General features: G+C 49.4%; 1 protein-coding gene across 5 annotated transcripts in view; it reads right to left on the reverse strand.

Annotated features, from left to right (window-relative positions):
• The window catches only part of QDPR (quinoid dihydropteridine reductase), a 27,482-nt gene continuing 12,451 nt past the window's right edge, over positions 1 to 15,031 (reverse strand). For 2 of the 5 annotated variants that reach the window (XM_040966074.1, XM_040966073.1), the window contains 6 exons: positions 14,881 to 14,973; positions 11,841 to 11,937; positions 9,690 to 9,830; positions 3,307 to 3,415; positions 1,744 to 1,827; positions 1 to 228 (listed from right to left, as the gene is read on the reverse strand). In XM_040966074.1, the coding sequence (XP_040822008.1) occupies positions 123 to 228; positions 1,744 to 1,827; positions 3,307 to 3,415; positions 9,690 to 9,830; positions 11,841 to 11,937; positions 14,881 to 14,973 (630 nt within the window). In that variant the 3' untranslated portion in view covers positions 1 to 122. Of the gene's footprint in view, positions 229 to 1,743; positions 1,828 to 3,306; positions 3,416 to 9,689; positions 9,831 to 11,840; positions 12,497 to 14,880; positions 14,974 to 15,031 lie in introns of those variants that run through there. The other 3 variants (XM_040966076.1, XM_040966075.1, XM_040966072.1) reach the window with 2 other exon arrangements.

A 15,031-nucleotide genomic window follows, 5' to 3' on the forward strand; every position in this document is an offset into this window, starting at 1 on the left:
GCTTGCACACACACAGTTTTATTTTACATGAACACAGTACACCATCCTGGGGGAACAGGAAAACGTCAGGTGAGAGGGAGACAGGACCCGCTCTCCCGAACCACGGACAGGACGACAGAAGTTCAGAAGTACGCTGGCGTGAGCTCCGTCCTTCCCTCCGAGGTGACCACCTGCATCAGGCTTCCTGAGCTCGGTCGGTTTTTCCCTGTGATCCAGTCATGGAAAGTGCTAGAACAAAGAAAAGATGCTTTATATTTTCAAAGTGAAGATCCTGTATTTTGTGGTTATAATCACATCAATAATTGTGAGGGCGGAGGAGACAAGAGCGGCCACACCAAAGCCACCGAGCCACAGGGCCCTACACCCGGGTGCCCCGGAAGTCCAGAACTTAACTCATTCAAATGCAGGAAGGGCAGGACTGAGTGTCATTTCAACTTTGCATGTTTGTATTTTTCTGCACTCTTGGAATTCTTCATAACACATTAGTTTTAAGTGCTTAATACTGATTATTAATTCATTACTTCCTAGTGACACATCCCTAATACCTTAAACTTGGCTACACAACTTTCTCACAAATAGAGGAGAAAGAGGAAATGAATGTTTTTGTTTGTGCTAGTGACTGTCTATGGAGCATCCCAGGCTAAGCACAGAGAAAAAACTGTAAAAACCAGATTATGGCAATAAACTATCAGCAGCAGTGCAGGGGGCATTAACGCTGGACCCCCCAGGGAGGAGCATGGCTGAAAAGGGAACCAAAGTCACAGCACTGACAAGTCACTGACGCCTTTTGGAAACAGAGCATTTTCACTCACTTGGGCAATTCACGTAATTGCCTTAGGCCTTCTCGTCTGGGGCACTCCTGGTGTCAGGCCATAACCTTCTGGGCTGGATGTGATGGAAAACAGCCAATCCATTGCAGCTCCCACTGCCAGGCTGCCAAGCCATCAGAATGCACATGGCAAGGCCACGTGCCACACAGGCTCCCTGGAGCACTAGGCATGTTTCATGGCCACATCCCTGGGAGCAGAGCAGGGCTGGGCCAGAGGACCGTTCCCTAGGAGACCAGTCACGTGTCCTGACGTGTAGGGGCCGGTGTATCCTCAGCTTGGACAGGATAAGCAAGGCCATTCTAACTATGGGAAGGGAGTAGAAAGGTGATGTGACAGCCAGGAAGTGACCGGGCACTGTGGCTCCAGTCCCCACAGTGTTAACCAGGATGCGACACTTGTTTCGGCCTAGACTGCGAATAGTGCCTAATGCTCAATTTGTACAAAGCAAAGCAAAAATGAAGCTCAGTGGCCCAGCACTGAGCTCAACACACAATTCCACACCCTCTGGCTCGGTGTCCCCTTCTCATTCACTGGCTTGTCAACAGGTGCTGAGTTTAGCTGGGTACCTGCTACCAGGCAGCACACGTGGCCACATCAACACTTCCCATCATGACCGTGTACCTCACGCCTAGATGCAGAAATGGAGGCCCATGGCAGGTAAGTGACATGCTCAGTCTGTCACAGGTCCCAGACTGGCACCATCTACCACCTGTCCCCAGAACCAGGCCCTAGTGTGCCAAACCCCTAGAGCCTGGTCCCCTCCAAGAACCCCATGTTGACAATCCACAAGGACACAGGCTTGTCCTCTGATCCACAAAAGGCAGAGGAAGGAAAAACAAAAGATTAAAAAAAAGAAAAGGCAGAGAAAGGTGGCTGACATCTCCTTGGCCATAGATGCTAGCAGAATACTCACTCAACCAGGAAATCTAAGGGTGTCCAGGAGCTGAAGTCGGCGTCTGGCATTGATTTCCTGTTCATCTGCGTATCCAGGGTAACCCTGCAAAGCGGAGAGATAAGCGTGTCATTGTCAATCACCTTGATGTGAGCAGGCGGCCAGTCCTTTTGGTCAGCAGTTCCACCCACACAGCCTCTGGCACCGAGGCTGACATCTGCACAGTGTGCCGGGGGGGACAGCAGAGACCAGGCAGCTGCCCACGTCCAGCGGCTCACATCAGAGTAAAGCACTTCGTGGCCGAGCCTTTAGGCAGACAAGGATAAAACAGTAAGGGCCCACATTTAGCCTGCTTTTAAAAAAAAACAATTAATTTTGTAAGGGAAATCCCAGAGCCTTTGGGGTTGTATCATAAAATTAAAAATAAAATAGGCAGAAAAAATATTAAGGGGCCAGCAAAGAGGGTTAGCAGGCTAAGCCTCCATCTGCAGCACTGAATTCACACCAGGGAGTTGGTTCATGTCCCTAGTGCGGCACTTCCAATCCAGCTCCCTGCTTATGAACTGCAAAAGCAGCGGAGGACAATTTAAGCCCTTAGGCCCCTGTACCCATGGGGGAGACCTGGAAGAAGCTCCTGACTCCTGGCTTCAGATACACTCAGCTCCAGCCATTGTGGCCATCTGGGGAATGAACTAGCAGATGAAAGACATCTCTCTCCCTCTCTCCCTCTCTCTCTCTCTCTCTCTCTCTCTCTCTCTCTCTCTCCCTCTCTCTCTCTCTCCTCTCTATTGAAATAAACATTTTTTATTGTCAGGTCTTCATTCATTCCCTAAGACAGAGTAGAGTCACTTCTAAGGAAGATTTAAGTGCAACAACGCTCACTTAAACAGGGGCACACTGAAAAGCCACATTTTTTTTTAAGAGATAGCCATTTCCCATGAAACTTTAAGACACTGAGCTAGAGAATAAAGAATTCTTGTGTGTATGACTCTGCCAAGCACAGTCAGCCTCAGGCACCATTCGAGACAGTGGTGACGCCAGCTCACAGCATCACAGAACCTTACAGCCAACAGGGAACTGCGAGGCTCAGCCAGTGTAACCCCGAGCAACCCCCGGGTCCTCTGTACAAGCCCAGAGGCAAGAGCCAGGCTGGCTGGAGCAGGCATCCTTCCAGGGACACAAATGAAACATCCTGCCAGTTTTTCTCTCTCTCTCACACACCCCTGTGGGTGCCATCAGCTCACACAGGCCCTGAGTGGGAGTGAGGTCTGTATTCCAGAGGCTGGAGGGAGCCCCCTGCCCTCCCAGCATGGGACGAGACATCAGTGGCTCCATCCACGAGGACCAGGGAGCTCACCAGATATCAACCGGCTAGTGCCGTGAGCTTGAACTTCCTGGCCTCTGGAATGGTAAGCAATAAGTTTGTGGTCTACAAATGACTCAGCGTCAGGGACAGTAGGACAAATATCTCGGAGCCTCTTTTGGCTTTAGGACCCGGGTTGCTAACACTCACAAATCCCTGGGGGAAAGAGACCCACACCCCCGACTACAACGGACACTCAGCCATGGGCAGCCTGAACGTACGGCAGCACAGCAATGGCAGCGGCCCCAGGCGGCATGCCGCTGTTCCTCCCGGCCAGGCTCTGGCAGAGCTGGTGGACGGCGCCCTTGGCCATGCCATAGCCGATCATCCCTGGGAAAGAGAGAAAACAGCTCAGTTACAGAGGCCGCTAGAGTGACCATGGGGAGACACAGGCTTCTTGTGAGCAACTCTTTCCTGAGATCTCGACCCGCAGCTGCACCTGGCTGCCACCTTCAGACAGGGAGCACAGTGAGCCAAGAGAAAGGGGACAGTGCTGAGCATGTGGCTCTGGCCAGCTTCCAAGAACGTAGGCTCCCCGGGGCCACTGCAGGGTCACCGATGTTCTATTCTCAGTTGGCCATGAGGAGTAGCGGCCAGGCTCCCAGACCTGGAGCTCAAGAAGCCTGCTCTCCCAAGCCAGACTTGAGCCGTTCCTCCTTCTGGACACAGGAGAGAAAGCAGAGACCTAAGCTGTGCACATGGTGGAGCACACGCACCAAGGGAACCCACAGGTGTGGGATGCACCGACTGCACGGGCCGAGGCTAAGCCCCTGGCCTGGGAGATGCTCTCCCCGGGGCTGGGGGCAGCAAGGGAAGCCGATGTCACACCCTCCCACCAGCTCATGGTCACTGAGTCTGTCCTGGAGATAACGCACCCGTCCACTCTGTCAAGCACAAGTCTGTTGGTCATTAAGGCCACTTTCTTCTCAGGGGTGGGGAGGACAGACTGTGCTCCTTGGACACAACTGGCGTCATTGCAGTTTGGCCTTGATGCTGCATTTTCTGATTAGCATTACACACACCTGCCTCACTCTGACGTCAGAGCCAGCGCCTGGGAAAAAAGGGGCTGCCAGGGTGTGCCTGCTCCAGGCATCCAAACCCCACCTCATTCATCACAAGTCTTCCAGCCTCTTCTCCCTAAGAGTCCCCATGCTCGGTGTTAGAAACAGCAAGAAAGGCAAGGTGGCTCCTTGGCTGTAGGAAGGACCCGAAGGCCAGGGCCAGGAGGAGATGCCAGTCGTCTTCACTGTGCCTCGGACAGGGGGCAGCAGCTCTCTCAGCATCTGCCCAGTGTCACACTGATGCCCAAGGCCCAAAACCAGGCACAGAAGCAACTTGCTCTCAAAATGAGATAAATTCCATGAAGGGAAGGATAGGCTGAATCATCTGAAAAGCAGAGAGAGCGAGTGAGCGAGCAAGCTCCCGTTTGCTGATTCAAATGCTCTAGAAGAGCCAGGCCGACAGCCGGCAGCCAGGCAAGACCCTGCTCCCTAAGGGATCAGCTCCATTCTCACACCTTCCCAGGGCAGAGTCACACACAGCAGGTTCCCTGCCAGCCAAGCAGGTACTCAGATAACGGCTCAGGCCTCCACTTCCTCATTTGGCCAGTCTGCTCCCGCTGCCCACTTGGGAGCCAGGTGATCTTCACAAAGTCAGCTAAAATCACTGCACATTGGTGTTGTTGTTAATGCTTTTTAATTTGTAGTCAAGGGTCAGTAGTTACCCCACACTGAAAGCAAATGCAGACAGGTGCAGTGGAGGGAGGGCTTCGGTCCGAGCCCAGCACCTCAACGTAATGCTATCTGTGTCTAATGCAAACTTACCTGAAGGATAACAGAACTGCAATGCTGGTATGGCACCCATTTGAGCAAACTTTGACAAATCAGGGCACCTCAAAAAGTTCTTGGAAAAACAGAATGAAAAGGTAGAGCATCCTTGAGAAGCCCGCACCAGCTAACGGCAGGCATGAGCATCTGGCACAGGCCTAAAGACCCTGCTTAGGATACTCACATCCCATCTCAACGAGCCTGACTCCAGTCACGTGCCTTTGCTTGCAATCCAGCCTCCTGCTCACGCACACCTGGAAGGCAGCAGCTGACGGCTCAGGATCTGAGGGCTGGCACAGCACACACAGCCACTTCCTGTGACACCAGCATCTCAGGTGGAGGCCAGTTCGCGTTCCGGCTGCTCTACTTCTGATCCAGCTCCCTGCTAACTCACCCAGGAAAGCAGTGGGAGGTGACCCAAGTGGTTGGGCCCTGCCTCTCATGTGAGAAGGCTCCCGGCTCCCGTTTCCCCCTGGCCTCGCCCTGGCTGTTGTGAACATCTGGAGAGTGAACCAGTGAATGGAAAACCTCTCCTCCACACAGCTCTTTCAAATAAGTTAAATCTTAAAAAAAAAAAAAGTAAGGGAATAAATTCCTTTAAAAAGAAGTAAAAAGGCCCAGCGCAGAGGTGGCCTAGTGGCTAAAGCCCTTGCCTTGAACGTGCCGGGATCCCATATGTGTGCCGGTTCTAATCCCAGCAGCCCCTATTCCCATCTAGCCCTGCTTGTGGCCTGGGAAAGCAGTCGAGGATGGCCCAAAGCCTTGGGACCCTGCACCCATGTGGGAGACCTGGAGGAAGTTCCTGGCTCCTGGCTTCGGATCAGGGTAGCACCGGCTATTGCGGCCATGTGGGGAGTGAATCATCAGATGGAAGATCTTTCTCTCTGTCTCTCCTCATCTCTGTGTATCTGACTTTGCAATAAAAATACATAAATCTTTTAAAAAGAAGAAGTAAAAAGGACCTGGAACCTACTGCCATGTACACAGGAGATCCAGAGTGAGTTCTGGGCTCCTGGCTTTGGCCCAGCCCAGCACTGACTATTACAGGCATTTGGAGAAAGAATCAGAAGACGAAACATCTCCCTTGGGCCCAGCACAACGGCACTATTGGCTTGTCCTTCCTCTTCAGGTACTGGGATTCTATGTGAGTACAAGTTCATATCAAGGATACCCCACTTCCCATCCAGCTCCCTGCTTGTGGCCTGGGAAAGCAGCAGAGGATGGCCCAGGGCCTTGGGACCCTGCACCACATGGGAGACCCAAGAGGAGAAGAGACAGCTCCTGGCTCCTGGCTTCAGATAGGCTCAGCTCTGGGCATTGCAGCCATTTGCAGAGTGAAGCAGTGGATGCAGGATTTTTTTCTCTGTAGGTGTACTTCTCCAATGAGAAAAAATAAATAAAAGGGGGGAAGGATAAATCTAAAAAAAAAAAAAAAGATCCTTCTCTATTGCTATTCCTCTCTCTACCTTTCAAATAAAATGAAAACAAAGCATAGAAGAGGCATCACCGACCAGCTGGGGACCCAACCGCGAGACCGCCTGACTCCCCCGGGCGCCATGAAGAACATCCCACCAACTTCCGCTTCTCTGCCTTCCAGGAGGCGGGAGGCACGTGGCAGTATAAATGTCACGAACTCGTCCATGGTGAACACACCAGGACATGAACGTCCCGCGAGGCAGCCTCCAGGCTCACACCTCACCCCGCTCTCACCACCCAAGAGCAGGGACTCCGACAGAGGCCAGCAGCCAGCCTGCCACCCAGGCCTTCGTGCACAACACTTCTCCCCTGGGATACAGCGGGCCAGCAGATCACTTGCAAGAAATGGAAAAAATAATGTATCTCACTAAAAAAAGGATTGCCTTTTACCAAAGTATAAAAGGATCAATGTGGTCTCCAAAACCGGATGTCTAATCCCAGCACAGATCCTTAAATGGTAAGCGAAAGGGATCCCAGCACGCTCCTTTGGGTATATCCCTGGGGCGGGTGTTTACAGTGGTAAACATCGGGCAGCTGGATGTCTTGGTTCACATCCCGGCTCCCTGGACTCCGGGAGGCAGCAGGCGATGGCTCAGGTGCTTGGGTCCCTGCCAACCACACCACAGCACATAGAGTAAGGCCCAAGCTCCTAGTTTTAACCAGGCCAGTGCCAGCTGTTACAGACGTGTGGGGACTGAACCAGCAAATGGAAGATCTTTAATCTCTCCCTCCCTTTCTACTTTTCAAATAATCATTTATAGTTTTACATTTCATATTTATATTACAACATGTGCAGAGGCCCGGTGTGATAGCCTAGCAGCTAAAGTCCTTGCCTTAAATATACTGGATCCCATATGGGCACCAGCTCTAATCCCTGCAGCCCTACTTCCCATCCAGCTCCATGCTTGTGGCCTGGGAAAGCAGTCGAGGATGGCCAAAGCCTTGGGACCCTGCATGAACATAGGAGACCTAGAAGAGACTCCGGGCTCCTGGCTTCGGATCGGCTCAGCTCCGACCGATGCAGCCACTTGGGGAGTGAATCATCAGATGGAAGATCTTCCTCTCTGTCTCTCTTCCTCTCTGGATATCTCACTTTCCAATAAAAATAAATGTTTTTAAATATGTGCAGAACACTTACTGTCAGTCTACAGTTGGGCAAAATCACCCAACAGAAAGCCTCCTTTATAACAAAGCAGTGGCTAGCTCAGATAATTTTCTACAGTGTCCTGAAAGCAAAAAGTTGAAAGCTACACTATTTCTCAGCACGGTGAAGTCTGAAACTCATCAAACGTCACTGCCAGCCAGAACGACCCGTCTTGCACTCGCAGTCCTAGGGGAAGCGGGCTCCTGGCCTTCAGCCCAATGAGTCTTTCCGCCCTGGGGTTCTGCCTTCTAAATGTCAGGCCTTCACTCATCTTTCCATTTCGTTTCCAGTGCTTCTCTGCTGTGTCCCTTTTAATAAAATTCAGATCTCAATCAAACGCACATCTAACATTTACACAGCTTTAATTATTGCAGCAGCCACAGGCCCAAGAGCAAATGCTCTCAGGAATGTAGGAAATGGGGGGTAGGGTACTGCTAATCAGTCAAAGCCTCCCAGTGGAGGAAGTTCTGTGAAAACTGAGGAGGTATGTGAAGCCCCTTGCTGACCAGGTCAAAAAAAACCCTCTCCAATCCCTCCCCTCTTAAGCGCAGTTTAAAAAGGTGCGGAGGAGACAGCCCTGCCTCTCTCTGCTTCCCATGTGGGGTCTTACATCCCTTCCCAATGGGAGGACCAGACATAAAATCCCAGCCCCAATATCACAGCATGCGACTGTATTTGGAGACAAGATCTTTAAAGAGTAAGGAAGTTAAAACAAGATCACTAGGGTGAACCCTAGCCCAATATCACCAGTGTCCTTACAAGAAGAAATGGAGATATAGACACGCAAGGCTGCTCTGTGGTCTAGTGAGTACACCCACTGCCTGCCATGCTCACTTCCCATATGGGTACCAGTTCAAGTCCTGGCTGCCCCGCTTCTGATCCAGCTCTCTGCTTATGTGTTTGGGAAAGCAGTGGAAGATGGTACACATACTCTGGTCCCTGCATCCATGTGGGAGACCCAGAAGAAGCTCTGGGCTCCTGACTCCTGGCTTCAGACTGGTCTAGCTGACTGTTGTGGCTGTGGTCATTTAGGGAGTGAACCAACAAATAAGATCTCTCTCCTCCCACCCTACTGTCTCAGTAACACTGCCTATCAAATAAATCAATCTTGAGGAAAAGAAGATGTAAGCACAGACTCATGCAGGGAGGGCCACATGAGGACCACGTGAGGACCTCGTGAGGGCACGGGTGGAGAGTCAGATCCACACGCCAAGGGGAGAGGCCACAGGAGGCACCGACCCGCCACAGCCTGGGCTCAGGCTTCTAGCGTCCACATCCCTACAGTCTCAGGCCCCCGACCCGTGGCAGGCCCAGGACTCTAACACAAGCAGCCAAAACACCAAGGCTAAATCAGTCTCCACACTGTAATGGAAAATGCATGGTCAGAGTTTGGGTCCAAAGCAGTGTGTAAGTTACTGCAGAAACTCATACAAGTTACTTAACTCTAAGTTTTTGTTTCCTAGCCCATAAATTAGAACAGATAAAACTGATGCCTACTGCAGGATTAAATGAGCTTAGGTGTGAAACGCAAAGCATGATTACATTAAGACTTATTCTCTAACTGTGAGTACAAGGCCTACCATTTACCTTGCACATAAAAGCAGCACTTGCTGTCAATACAGGAAGACCCAGGGTACCTGGGAACACAGAAACAGCGACCCCTGACCGATGCCTTCTATGTCCCTGGGCACTTTGTACCCAGTACCACCTCTACAGCTTTCTTGCTTCTTTTCAAGTTGGATATTACTGTGACTGTTTCATGAGCAGAAATTTGGTGAGAGAGACTGGGATGAAGAAGACCCCCAACCCCTAATTTCTCTCATTCTAAGGCCCTGGTGATTTGTAAGCTCTGAGCTGCTTTCCTGGGACCCATGGACACCATGGGGCTATAGTAACATGTGTTATTAACTAATTAGTACCTGTAACACCACTCTCTCCTAACTGGATCAGAGATAAACAAATCACTCTTCATTTATGAGGCTGCTAGGATCCCTCCCCTAAAAAGATGCTGAACTAGAAGGAAGCTGAATTCATCCAACACATCAAAGTCCCTCAGCGGCTCAAGGCCCTTACTAATCCTTGTCCCACAGAAGCGTCCAGTAGCCCCAGCAAGCAAGGTAAATATTTCCATTTCACAGATAAAGGCAAAAGGCTTTACCAGGAGTCCCTTCCAAGGCTGCCTTGGCTCCAGCCAACGTCAAGAGGCCTCCATCCTTGAGGTGCTTGGTGGCCAGGTGGCTGGAGATGGTGGACGTCCACATGCTCTGCTTCCACATGAGGTCACAGTTTTTAAAGAGAGCTGGGAAGGGGGGAAAGTGGCTTTAGTACTCGCAGGGAAGAAAACAAAAGTGCAAATTCAACTTGTATAGCCCGACGCTCAAGAAAGCCCCCAGTCCTGTTCCACAACATGGTCCCTCTGACATAACCACAAATTTGCCATTGCTACGACAGGAGTGGCCTCCCAAAGATGCCAGAAGCTGGGTCACTGATGTAACAGTATTGAGAGGTGGGGGAAGACTTAAGAAGTCATTAGATCACAAGGACAAAACCTTTACCCTGGATTTATGTCCTTCTCCAAGCACAGGGTTGGTTCTCTCAAGACCTGGTTAGGTCTCACGGGAATGGGATGCGATGCGCTGCCATGGCGGAGTTGCTGTAGAGCAGGTCAACTCCCCCTTCTTCCCTCTGTACTGCCAAATTGCTCTTGCTCTTCCCTGTTATGCCTGATGCAGTCACAACCTCACGAAAAGCCAAGAAGATTCCACGGCCATACTCTTTGAACCTTTTCTTCGTAAAGTTCCCAGCTTAGGGCATTTTCATAGCAATACAAAAGCCAAAATGACCAACTGCCAGCATCCAGTGTAAGAGCCTGAATCAGGGACTGCTGAAGGATGTTTGCAGTGACGCGTATTTGGGGAGCAGGACATTCTCACCGTTCCAAAGTAGGATCCCACACCTCACTTCCTCACAGCAAAGAGGAAACGGCACCTTCACAAAGAAGAGCTGGTAGTTATCACCTCAACCAGCCGTCAACTTTGGCATCCCCCACAGGTGGGGAAATCTGACATGCTGAGCTTCCCACATGATGTAAAATGAAGACTACCGCATCAGTAGGAAGAGCTCTTGCCTCGAAAATGTTTAACCAGAAACTCTAGACCTAACCTCCATTTCACAGGAAATGCCAGGAATAGCAGAGAAAATCCAATGGCACCTTGAAGACATGGTCAAATTGAAATATGGGGCATTCCCTATGAAAACAGTCTTGGATTAATGACAAAGTCTTACTGCGAGAAAATAATTTCTAAGTTAAGAAAACTAAAAATGACACCATACAGTACAAAAACCTTGAATGGAATAAGTCAGTCAAAGCCATAGAATAAATGTGAATCTAGATTGGATAGTAGTCTGTCAATATTACTGCCAGTTTACACAGATCGACTTGTTGGAGGCATGTACTGAAATACGATTTGTCGTCTTGCTTTCAAACAGCTGATAAATCACAGAATGCACACACACAACAAAGCAGGGAGAGCCTAGGATGGTGCAAGGACAAATGCTAACCATGACAAATGGACTGTACTTCATCTGACTTTCGTGGGGCTAGAAGTATCTCCAATTTCGGAGTTTCCTTTCACATTCTTTTGTTCTGACTCTGGAATATTTCTACATATATAATGAGGTATAACCAAGTCTAAACATAAACTGTATTTCTTTTATATACAAGTATGTTATCTACTTATAGCCTGAAGGTTCTCTTACACAGTATCTTTAATATGGGTATGTGTTGACAGGGACTGACCACATGAGGCCAGGCATAAATTGCCCACCTGGTTGGAGGTGGGGGAAGGTCCAGTTGGTGCTCAGAAAGTTTTGAAGTTCGACTTCTCAAGTTATGGACACTCGACCCTAGATCTCATGTGTATGGAATTGACATGGAGGGCCTAAGGGACTGTTCAACTTCTCCGCACGTTTGAAAATGTTTATACGGAAGAGTTGAAAATTGAATCGCCTTCAGTAAAAGTTCGGTGTTGACTCTGTTCAACCCGCAGATGCGCCCTCCCGCTAACACACACCCTGCAACTCCTGAACGGTAATGAGCCCTGTGAGGCTGGGGCGGAAACAATGCTGACTTCACTCTCCCACTGCTGGGAAGACAAGATTGAGCGTCCCCCTGCGTGGGCCATTTCTTCCTCATGTGAAGAATGGGAGCGTTGACTGTGAATGTTCTGGAAGACACAGAGCAACAGCTGGCCTGGCACCAGGGCCACAATCAATCCTAGATGAATGATTAACTCAGGAAAGGACTCACACTTGGACTTGGCATTGCCTCCGGCCCATCCTCCAGCCACACAGAGAATCGCATCCACCTTCTCTTCTCCCAGGAGCTTTCCCACCTCGGCAGTCACCTTGAACACAGGAAACATCCAGCTGATAAAACGGAAGGACTCCAGCAAGCCGCTATCTGCACAGTCCACCTCCATCTCTGTTTTTTCTTCTTTTAAAGCTAGTTTTGACACTGGCCATAATACTTTGAAAATCAAATGGAAGATTAATCTCTGATGAGCATTTTGAATAACGAAATTCAACCATATTTCATTATGTTTATACAGCAATTCAGAGCTCCTTACAAACGGCCCAAAAGGTGGGGACATCAGCACCCCTGAAAATAAGACAATTAATACAGCAGGAAATGGCTTTGTTTAATAGCCACGTAGAGCTCCTCAGCCCAGAGCTAACATTCAGGTGTACTGCCTTTCACTCTGCAAATCACACAATTATAATCCAAGACGACCACGTCTCCAAACATCCCCGTCACTCAAAGGAAATGGCTTGGAAACCCTTAAGAAAATCCAGAAAGAAAAAAAAAATAGTCAATCACAAAACATTGGCAGATCCTGAGTAAATGGTGGCAGTTGGGTGTTTCAAGCTAACACTCTCTCTCCCTCCATGTTTGCTGGGAATTTTAAGGCAATCAAGGTTTAAGTATACCCCTTGTTATAATTTATTTAAAGAAACAATTACTATCAACTGTAATCATGTTGCTGGTTTCTCTAGAATGGGTAAGGTAATAATACCTCAATTGCGTTATGATCCACCTTCAAGGGGACAGCTCGCTGGAGTAGTAAGGCTACGCCTCCGCATCCCATAAGGGTGCCAGTTCATATCCCACCTGCTCCACTTCCAACCCAGCTTCCTGCATGGCCTGGGAAAGCAGCAGAGGACGGCTCAAGTGCTTGGGACCCTGCACCCACATGGGAGACCTGGAAGAAGCTCCTGGCTCCTGGCTTTGGTTCAGCTCAGCTCCAACCTTTATGGCCATTTGAGGAACGTGCTCATGTGAACAAAGCACTGAGACTGGTGCCTGGCAACTAATTTTACTATTTACCTGTCAGATTTTACAATTAAACTCACCAGAGCCAATCTGTGTCAATTCAATGTAGCAAACATTAGCAAGCTATTAAGTTTTAACAACAAAAATAAAGCCAATTCTATCTATGAGCTGATTTCAGACAGAAATTCTAGTGCCAATACTTTGAGGGGCTGGCTTAGTGGTACATCGGGCGAAGCCAACACTTCTGATGCCACTCACCATTCCCTTTGTGAACACCTGCTTTGAGTTCCAGCTGCTCTGTTCCTGATCCAGTCCCCTGTTAACGCACCAGCGAAGACAACAGACAGATCTAAGCACTTGGGCCCTGTTATCCACATGGGAAAGCAGGATAGAATTCCTGGCTCCCAGCTCCTCACTTGAGTCAAGCTCAACTCCAGCTGGTGCAGCCATCTGAGAGTTGAACCAGCATCTGAGAGACCTGTTATTGCCATTCAAACAAATCAAATCTATTTTAAAGAGTTTTTTTTTAAAGTCCTTTATATTTTTTATAGCAATCATGTTCCGTGAATTTTCTGAACACGCTTAATACCATATCTTTGTATGCAAAGAACTTGAGCACAAATAGACGTTGGTATTCAGACAGGTCTTGGAATCAATTCCCCAAAGATGTCAAGGGCCGACTGTGCATGATCTATCTGGAAGAAACCATTTGACTTTTATAGTCTGACGCATGTCAAGTCGACCCCATGGAAAAAGTCCACGAGCAGTAGAGTTACGCCCAGGGTTTTATTCCTGAAACTTCTAGATCCTTACAAGTGTATCTGGAGAGTTAAATGAAAAGCAAACACGAAAAACACCAAAAACACTGACTATGGTGGAGAGATACACCATTTTCCCCTCTATGTTTTGCTTGTCTTTTCCCACATCACATATTCATTACCTTTAAAATATTTTACATGTGATCTTCACCAAAAGGCTGAGAGGAGATACCCTTAAAATATTTTAAATTCATCATGAAACATATCTAAGGATCATAAAACATCAAACGATGTCAAGACCCAGGTGGAAGAAGGGAGATCATAGCTTACAGCCGACGAGCTGGGCACTGGAACCCGCTTGGTCTGACCACAGCCAGAGCCTATGTTCTAGTCCTGCTCCACTCCTGCCTCCCTGCTGATGTGCACGTGGGAGGCACCAGGTGACGGTCCAAGCACGTGAGTCCCTGCAACACACCTCAACAGCCTGGAATGAGTTCCTGGCTCCTGGCTTTATCTTGACCCTGCTGTGTCTTCCATGGGCATTTGGAAATTGAACCAACGGACAATCTCATCTTTCTGTCTTTCCAATAAAATGAAAAAAAAAAATTTTAAAGAAGAAAACAAAGTAGAGCCAGTCATAAATCAAGTGGTACCTGAACTCATTAATGTTTGCCCATGCTGTTACTTCACCACTAACCAGCTCCCTGGCCATGTCACTCAGTGTCTGAAACCCAGCGTTCACGCTATTAGCAGGCCCCGCCACCTCGTGGGTATACATCCCACAGAGAACCACAGGAGACTTCCCGGGGAGCATAGGCCGGAACACTGGCACGAAAACCGATAAACAACTCCTCCTTTGGAAGGCAGACCCGCTCCAGAGCACTGAGATAGTCATCTGAGATATCCATCCAACCATTACTTTGCCCCGCAAAGGCCCCTAGAGGTGGGACTGGGCCAGGGTGATCCCAGGAGATGGGGCAGTAAGCCAGGTGTCTCCCGTGAGCAGCAGGAGCCCACGTCATTGTGCCACTGATGGTGCCTTCCAGAGTCTGCCTTAGCGGGAGCTGGAGGCAGGCACAGGGCCCTGGCTCTCAGATACCACACGTGGGCATCTCAACCCGGGCTTCCCTGCAAGGTTAAATGCCCAACTGCACGGGAGCTCTCAGAACCTGAGAAACAATCATTGAAAAGAAAAAGGGAAATGGCTGGGTGGGAATCCCTTCCGGGAGCTTGCCTCCCACAAGGTCTCGCAAGGTTACCTGGTCCGCCTGCTCAGTGAACGAATCTGTCATTTTGACGACAACGCTGGCACTGGCTTCTTCATTCTCCACCACGTCGATGCTGGCCACCCACTGGAGCAAAGGGAAGAAAGCGGCTCAGATAAAAGACAATGGGCTGCTGTGTCTTCAA

Source organism: Ochotona curzoniae, unplaced genomic scaffold (genome assembly GCF_017591425.1).
Source record: "Ochotona curzoniae isolate NIBS_2020 unplaced genomic scaffold, NIBS_Ocur_1.0 scaffold_4505, whole genome shotgun sequence".
Lineage (NCBI taxonomy): Eukaryota > Metazoa > Chordata > Mammalia > Lagomorpha > Ochotonidae > Ochotona > Ochotona curzoniae.